At 41.7% G+C, this 9,284-nt stretch overlaps 1 protein-coding gene across 1 annotated transcript in view; it reads right to left on the reverse strand.

Annotated features, from left to right (window-relative positions):
- The window catches only part of ARID1B (AT rich interactive domain 1B (SWI1-like)), a gene marked incomplete at its 5' end in the record, with an annotated part of 99,800 nt that extends 92,640 nt beyond the window's left edge, over nt 1-7,160 (reverse strand). The window contains one exon of the mRNA XM_008945687.1: nt 6,917-7,160. Coding sequence (XP_008943935.1) covers nt 6,917-7,160 — 244 coding nt within the window. The remainder of the gene's footprint in view (nt 1-6,916) is intronic.
- Nucleotides 7,161-9,284: the final 2,124 nt, after the last annotated feature.

Consider the following 9,284-nt stretch of genomic DNA (forward strand, 5'->3'; position numbering starts at 1 on the left):
CGTTTGTCTCACGCCGAAACCAATTCTGTTCTTCATTAGTCAACGACAAGCCACATCACCCTGTTGTGGAAGAGAAATCAAAGGTGCAAGTGTGAATTGAGAATAAGTGATGAAACTGATTACTAAGAAACTTAACGGCTGTAATCAATCAACAGATCACAATAATTTGAGTCCACTGTTATCTGGAGACGGGGAACAAACAGAAAAGCTCGCCACTGGAGAGAGTTGCTCTTTTTTGTTTGCTTTCTAAAAACTCACTTTGCAGTTTGACTTCCATATCTACCTACAGAGCAATAATGCCAAAGGGCCGCTGGAAACTTTCAAGCTGCAGCAGAAGCCTCCTCAATTTTGTCCCTTGAGGAGGAGGCAAGAATACCGTGCTTTGCATTAATTAAAATTTAAAAAAAAAAAAAATTACCTGCAGTTAGCAAAAATGTTCTTTTGAGGCTAAATGGCTATTTTCTAGGTGGCCCACAAATTAATTTGAGCCATATTTGCAATTGGTCAGGTTCCTTCTTGTAAGGAGGGACACACAATGCATCCATCCAGTCAAGTCTGATGCCAACTGCAATTCATGAAAGGCTGCTTTAAATATTTCTAATGACAGGGATACACAGTCCACTGAAAACCTGAAAACGGCAACAGCCTATCCCATCGCAGATACTAAACCACGCAGGACATTCACGCTCTTTTATCTATCTGTAACAACCATCTGTCATCAACAACAAAAACATACTGATGGAAACGTGAGAGACTTTTCCCATTTGCTCATCAATCACTGCTTCGTATTGCAAAGGATGAGGGAGTGAAAGACAACCTTTTAATTTATGATAATATGCAAATAAATGCCCTGTTTGGCAACACAAAGAAGGAAAGAGAATCTATGTTTGTGTAGCCAAAAAATGACAGAATAAAAAGCTCCAAATGTTCAATACCAAATACATGCTCTATTAAATTTACTGACAAAAACGTAAGTGGGCTGAGCAAAAGAAGTTAGAAAGAAATGCACAGCTTAATGATTAAATGTAAACAATAATTGTCCAAGATGGCCTTAAAGTATGTATGTAAAACTAACAACAAACATACCTGTCAAATCTTGGCGGCTGTGGTTAAGTATATTTGAATTTTGTTACGTGAGCCAGAGCACATGCATAATTATGCAAAGATTTTAATTGGATTTCAACAGCCATCAGACTTTAGGTGGATCTGTACCAGGATGGGGCTACCAATAACTCAGAGAGCTGCAAGAAGTGGCCTGCAGTGCGTGTGCTGGCGTGGCGCACGTGGCAGCAGATGCACGGCCAGCACGGTGAGAACACGCCTGGCAGGACAAACCAAGGGCCGGGCAGAGCACAGCTATGGGGATGGGAGTGATGCCGATCTGCCCATCTCAGGCAGGCTTATATGAAGCCTTTGGAGGGTGCTGGGTGACCCTCAGTGCAGTCCTCCTCAGACCCTGCAGGATGTTCAGTCCATGGGGCAGAAACGTTCATCCCCGGCCTATGATTAAACACCAAAACTGAAACGTGTGATCGTGAAATATAACCATTGATAAACCAGATATTGAGCAACTGAAAACACTTGAAACTAAACAACCAAAGCTACCCCTAAAAAAATCACCACCCAGGGGATGCTGGTTTTGGTGATTTATTGTTTCTCTATTCTATCTGACGCTGATGAAAACCAGCAGGTTGATGGTGCTGCAATATGAAACCCTCTGTTGTCAGGAAAACCTAACAGGAGGAACTGGAACAGCGTGTCTCTGTCCCATTTTATCTCCTGCACCTGTTTTGGGAAGACTGCCTCTGCAGAGCACACCTCCCTGATGATCCCTCTGGCCAGACGGCGAGTATGGTAGGAGTTTTGATAGTGCTCTTTGTAGCACTGGCTCTCCTCAAGAAACTACGATTGAAACACTTCAGTTATTTCACAAAGCCTTGAGACAACGTATTTTTTCATCATCTGTGACCTGGGCTGAATTCTAATCGGTATCACAGGTTAGATGCTCCATATGCTAGAAGCAATGCCTCGAGCTAGAGCACCTTACAATTTGCTTATTTTTCCTCCTGTGAAAAGACAGAAAAACTCTAAATGTTGTTTGAACCCTTCAAAGGAAGGGTTTTAAAATACTGCTAGGTGAAACATCTATGTATTTCATTTATAAGCATTCTAGATTTGAAAAACTGCTGAATAGATGTTTTGTGCACTAGCAGTGATTAAGAACATAGCGACGTCAGTGGCATTTTGTGTTTTGTTTTCTTTTTCTGGTCTGGATGCCAATGAACAGCATGCATCTTCCTTGCAACAAGCTGTTGCAAGATTTTTGCCTCCGGAGAAGCCAAGGGGGAAATATTGATAGATGTGTTAAAATAATCTTTCTAGACAGGGGGATCATATCCATTTTACAAGGATATAATTCCCTTTCCTGTTTTGAAGTTATTTCAAGGTATCTGTACAACTTCAACAAAACCCATAATATTACAAATTCGCTTTCACATGGTGGTCTTCTCTCCCTCAAACGTTTCAGAAGAGTCCATGCTGTATAACATATCAGCAGTGGTGGCCAATGGAGTAACCATGTAGAATAGCTCAGTCCCATGCAAAAGATTTTTCAAAATTCTTGTTTAAAAGATCTATCCGATGGGCTTCTCTTACTGCAGCCAATTCTGGAAACAGTTCAACTCTTAGGCTTCTCCTTTTAGGAGGCATGAAAGGAAGCATCACTCCTATTCAGATTTTTGCATTAAAATGTCCTTTTGGACTAGGATAGGCTATTGCTCATTTTTTAATTTCTCTCAGCCTTTTAGTCACTGTAGTCAGTTGGCACATTGACTAACATGCACACCAAGGCAATATTTCCTGTCACAGCTCTATCTGGGCAACCCATTCCCCTCTTGCTCCTTCTTTGCCTGGAGCATTAGATGTAATTGTGATGGGTCCTGGATTTCAAGCCAGCTAGCTGATACAGGAGGGGAAGACCTTCAGGTTTGGAAAGAGTAGAGATGATCACTGAACGGAACACATCCATTGACTCACACAATTATCAGAATTAAAAATTTGGCTCCTCTTTCATCAGAGAAGGGTGCTGACCGCTGGTTAGTATAAATTAAGATGACTGGCAATAACCTTCCTAAGTGAGAGTATCCACACATGGATTTCTTCCTGAAAATTATAACACCAACCATATCCTTGGTGAAAGAAGTCATCAATACAATTGTAATAAAAAGAACAGTGAAGCTGATGCTTAACAGAGTGAAATTAAACTTGTTTGCTCATGAAGTAAATGTAAAATGTATTAAAAGTACAAGTTAAAATACTGGTCTAAGTGAAAAAAAACCCCAAACTGTTAACATATTTCTAAAGATGGCGTTTGTTATTCATTGTTAGTATAGCATACCCTTCTCTTCTATACAGATTAAAATTGCTGCAGAGGTTTAAAAATAATAGAATCTATTAACTTGTACAAAACCTACTTGTCCATCATGGGTTAAGGGATTCCTGGCCTATCAGCAATCTTCAACAGAACTCTTAATATTAAAAATTTTCACTGCTTACACCGCAAGGGAGAAAGAGCTGACAAAAGCCTTTGGCCAGTGAGAAAGGGGAGTTCAGCTTATTTACATTTTTGCTTTGTTAGTAAACTGGAATGGCTGGAGCAGGAGGGAAAGAAAAAAAAAAACGGAGGGGAAAGTGAAATTAACAGCCACTAAATCTTCTGGCAACAGCAGTGCATTTTGATGATGTGCTGTGTCAGCTTTCACTAATGGTTTAGGGTTGAATCAGGCACAGTTCAAGACCCAAAGCAGTGCAGGGCATCACATCTCATTCTTTGGAAGAATATGTACCCTAATTATGAAGATGGCTACAAAATAAAAAGATCAGGTTTTCTGGCAAAGTAGAATAATGATCTACTTAACAGGAAATCAGAATGCCATTTTGAATCACTAAAAATCATAAAAGAGTAGAATTTCAGTCCTGTAATGAACGTGTCTGAACGAGAAGCGTTACCATTTTGAGCGAAAACTGTCCTTCTGAACAAAACCTGTCCGAGTTGCTTTTCCTGCTCTTAGGGGTTAATCTCCCCGGTCTATTCCAGTAATGCGACTGGAAACAAAGGCTGTAGACCTGTGTGCCACTTACCACACAAAATACCCGTCCAGTGCTTCAGAGGGCACAGGAAGGAAATGCCCACTGCGCTAGGGACGTGCCAAGGCCGGTACTGCCCGTGCCAGCCCACTGCTGCGAATTTCGGCGCGGGGCGGCGGGCTTGCCGTGGGGTGGGGGGACAGCTTAAACAGGCACTGGAGGAGAATCATCAGCTGCTCCGGAGGTTGAACTGGGGGCTGCTTGTTTGCCTGCCCTTCTGATGTTAAATTAGTCTCCAGTTTTGTTGCAAGGAAAGAGGCACTGGGAAAAGGATGCTTCTCTTCCAGTGAACCCTGGGAAAGCAACACCTTTATTTTAACGGCCTTCCCACCAAGAACCCCCTGCAACACTTTGGCTTTCCCTAGCCACAGCTATCAGCAACACAACAGCTGCTCATTTTACAATGACTTGCTGGAGAGAGAATGATTGAAAGAGCCAATCTATGTCACACGGAGAAGCTGTGGCACAACATCACAGGAGGTAATAGGAGAGGAATGAGGTCAGAACAAACAAGGGTAGGGTGAGAACAGAGAGGAAAATAGCAGCAAAGAAAATTATTAAAGGCGAGACGCTGTGCTACACGATCATGTTTAAAAAAGGCCACAACCTGAATGCTGCAAACAGACACAGAAATGCAAACGAGCTCTGTGCTACTTTTTCAGAGGCTCTCGTGAATGTGGCTGATGGAAAAAAACACCAAAGTCCTAGTAATGAAGCACAATGGCGGGAGCACATTTAGGTGAAAGCATGGTCTAATTCATACGGCTTGAAAGCCCCAGCACCCAGTGGCGTCCCACTAGTCGCAGGGTTTTAAATAGCAGCCCTGATCCCGTCATTTTGTGGCTGGAGAAACGCAGCAGCAGCAATGCTGCTACAGCTGCCCAGCTCCCCTTCGGCTCATGCCTGGAGTTCAACTTTGGAGAAGGGGCTGAGGAGGCTGGGAGCTTGCCCATGCCAGGGAAACAGCGGCAGGCAATTTGGATTTAGCACCATTCATAAAAATCCTTCCTGAAGCAGAGCTGCTTTTGTGTTACTGCAGCAGACCAGAAAACCACCATGCAAAATGGTGGCACGGTTTGTATCAAGAGGCAATATTTTTCACTAAGCCAGTCACTAAAATGAGCTTTTGGACTCAGATGAAGTGATGAAGCGAGTCTGACCTTGGCCTTTGGGCACAACCCCCTCCTTCTACTTTTACCCCACAGGGATCAATTTGTTTCATAAAAGTTATTACTTTCCCCTACACACTATCCTGTTTCCATCCTTATCTATCACGGCCACAATAAAGCTATTTTAAATGTTCTTTCCCTATTCAGCAATCGGGCTGCTACAATGCCAACCCATTTACTTGCCTGTATCAGACTGTGGGAAAATGTTACCTTTCCAGCTAGGTGGACTACCTGGCTTCACTCAACAACAGGGACAGGCTCCTGCGCCGCATTACCAGGAAATAAGCTGCCAACACAAAGCTACTATACTGCTCTTAATGCAAATATTCTGCTGCTGCTGCTGTCCCCGCTATTCCTGCCCTACCTGACCTGGTCAGAGAAGCTGGAGAGGGAAGAAATAACTGCAGGGTGCACATGCAGCATCAGGGCTTGACACGCTCAGGCCACATGTAGCACACAACATTCCTGTGTGCACCGAGCTCACTCTCCCTTGCTTATCTAGTTTAACCTCTGGGTACAAACAGAGATTTACACTTTACACAGATACCTTTGTATTGAACACCAAAACACATGCTACTCACTCAGTTTTAACCTGTGTTTTGTTTACAGCACATCTAATTAAAAGGTATCACTGCTTTTGTTTCATTTAACTGAGTTTTTTTGTGGTTTTGTCAGCAACTGATGTTATCCCTGGGGTAATGTCAGCACTCTGCCTCTCTTAGGAATTCCCCTAGTATTCAAAAATGCCAGAAAATAAACAAAAACCTGAGCATCAAAAAGAAAGTAATCTCACCTGAAATACCAAATACATACTGCTGCCTGACCGCTGCAAGTAATGTGCCAGATGGGTGGGGACAAGGTAAGAACTGGAACTAATACCTTTTTTTCCTTCTGGGTATCTTAACAGAATTCCATAAATTTCTGAATGTACATGAATGACTGTGCATCATACTCTACATGGCACAAGAGAGCAAGTGGCAAGCACACCGCTGGCATTTCAGTTACTGGTGGGGCTGGATTCCTAGTAACTTGTTGATCTTTGCAAATGTTAAGGAATACCTCATACAATATTCTGTACTCATGTCCAAAAATACATTATCAAAATACAGGGTTGGAAAATCTCTGTCTCATCCTGCGGGTCTGAAAACACCATACAAATCCAAGAACCAAAACCAACAAAAATACATAGTAAAAACAAAACAAACAAACAAAAAAAAACCCAAGCCAAACCAAACCCAAAAAAACCCCCCAAAAAACCCCAAACAAACAAAAAACCCTGTAAATTATAGAAATATGTGATAGATAGATGACACACAAATCAAATACAAAAATTACAGTCAAATATTTGCACTGGTTGATGATAAAGACATTTATCAAACACATATGTTGAATCTTGTTCAGAATTTTGAGCACTCTGAGGGTTTGGCAGCTGAAGTTTAGATGGAATTCACCCCTGCTTTAAGTATGCACTTTTTGCAGGAAAGGCCCTGAAAATGCAGGATTTTTAGGAAATGAACTAAGTTGGAATACAGGAGCACGTGTTTTTTTTTTTTTAATAAACCCACCCACTGGCTTAATTTTGTTTGTTGGAACAAACTTACCTGGAATACTCGCCGGAGAAATGGGACCAGATCTTGACTGGTTGCTCCCAACAGGAGAGCCTACAGGGGAAGGTGATGGGCCCCCAGGGATGCCAGAGAGATGCGGAGAAGCATGAGGGGAGAATGGAGACTGTGCAGGGTTGCTCTGCTCTCCTTGGCTGCTCGTAGAGCCTGATGCACTAACAGCTGAGCTCAGGGTTGCTTCAGTTCCAGTCGGTAAGTCGTCAATGGATCCAGATAAATCCTAAGGACAAAGGAAGAAACAATGTAAGTAGTTGTATCAACTAATACTCAGGCCATAGGACTCAAGAGCTGGCATGGCGATGAGGTCCATTTGTTTACTTATTGCAGCAGATAACCCAGAGGTTGTCTTTAACATTGGCTCATGTAGTTAAATGACAGAAGAAAACGAGGATAGTATGTGCAATTCTCCCCTTAATATCTAATTCTTTCGAGACAAAGAACAAGCAAGGGCAATAAATGAATTGGAACCAAATTCACTCAACATTGAATTTAACCTTTTCCATCTGGATTAAGCTTTCAAAATTAATCCCACAAATTCTGCCTGAGCATACTAAAACTAATGAAAACTATACATCGGTTTCACTTTCACACAGTAGTTCATTTTGGGGTTTGCTACCATTACCATCACAGCTTATATACTTCACTCTTTCAACCCTCACCAAAATGAGAGAAGGGTGTAAAATATGCAGGCCTGCCAATGCTCACACACAGCTCCTTCACCTTGCAGAAGAGACACAAAAAGAAGCCCTGCCTGCAACACCAGCCCAGGACCTGGCTGGCCACCTAGGAGCAAGGAAGGCTGCTGCTTTATTTCAATCCAATATCAGTGAACAACTCAGTTTCTCTGCAATTTCATGTGAATACACTACTAAGCAGTTGCTCCATTTCAGTTCATAACTGCTGCATTTTCAATAAGTAACTTCCTCTCTAGGTCAAAGCACATCTGAATTCTAACTACAAATTGCTGGGTGTATTCCCTAAAGCTGTAACACGGGATTTATATTGGTCTTTGGATCTCTGGGAGTAATTTCGTTTATTAAATCATCATAAAATTAGATATGAAAACCCAAGAATGCTGTGACAAAGCAAATGCATGCCCTGTAACTGTCAGAAAAAATGTTAATTCCTAAGCACCACAGAAAAATCTCACACAAACTGAAAAGCACAAAGATCGCGGTGCTTCCATGGCTCTTGGCAAGGCACAAGTTAAGGAGCACGTTACTATTTCTACTAGCAAATTAAGACACAAATAAGAGGCAGAGAGCTACCTCACACATAAACCGAATCATTAAATGACATTTGAGTCTTCCAATAACTGAGAACAGAGAGTGTACTACTTTGGCTGACGCCAACTTCACTCGTCTGGCTCATGTGAGTGGTTGCACTGGAGAGAAGGGAACCTGTCCTCTGAGTAGCCCAGAAAGAACTCAGGAAGCAAAGCCTTACTGCTGCCTTATTTGCTCAACAAAAACAAATTTATTTTTAGAAGTCAGAGAACTTGGATGAAATGCAAAGTGGTGTGTTTAGAGTCCAGCCCTAAGCTACATCAGCTATCAGGGAGGCTCACAGCCAGTCTTCCCCTGACAGATACAGTCAGTCCTCCAAGGCATGAAAAGAATAGGATTAACAGTCTGAACACCAACAACATTCATTAGAAACCACCTAGAACGCTACATGTTATTCTTCCTTGTGCATAAAAGTAGTAGATATAACCCACCCGACTCAGCTCTCCGCGGGACACCTCACAGACCCTACTTCCAACAAATTTCCACAAATACTTCAAACACAGCTATCATCATAGAGTAATTTTGCTTTTTCTGGCAAGTATAAAATTGTATGTGTATTTCATTAGGCACGTGAGAAGTAAAAATTAAGTCTGAAACTTCCATCTGCGTGTGGACTCAGCATTCACTCAAGAGTAGACTTCCAAATCCCTACAAATGAAAATGTAATTGTGAAATGGGCAATAAACTATTTCCATTGCTTTGTTTTCAAAACTATTAACTGTAGAAAATGTAAACAAGAAGTAACACCGTTTTATACTGTATATAGAGCAACGCTAGATTTTTCACAGTAGAATGTATTTGGCAAACAGGTAAGCAATTATTGCTTTTCCACACATAATACAGTATTTTTCTAAATGGAATCAAATCGCTGCTGTCATGATGTGTAACAAAATGCTGCAGGAATTGCTGATAAACAAATGCTGCTGAAAAGCGTATAATAAACTCCTAAAAAACCAATGTAGTGGAATAGAGCCTATTCTAAAGGAACACAAATTCTGTGTAAAAACCAGATAGGCACCCTAACTGATAGCAGATATGGAAAACATAGACTAACAAAG

Source organism: Merops nubicus, unplaced genomic scaffold, assembly GCF_000691845.1.
Source record: "Merops nubicus isolate BGI_N331 unplaced genomic scaffold, ASM69184v1 scaffold19488, whole genome shotgun sequence".
Lineage (NCBI taxonomy): Eukaryota > Metazoa > Chordata > Aves > Coraciiformes > Meropidae > Merops > Merops nubicus.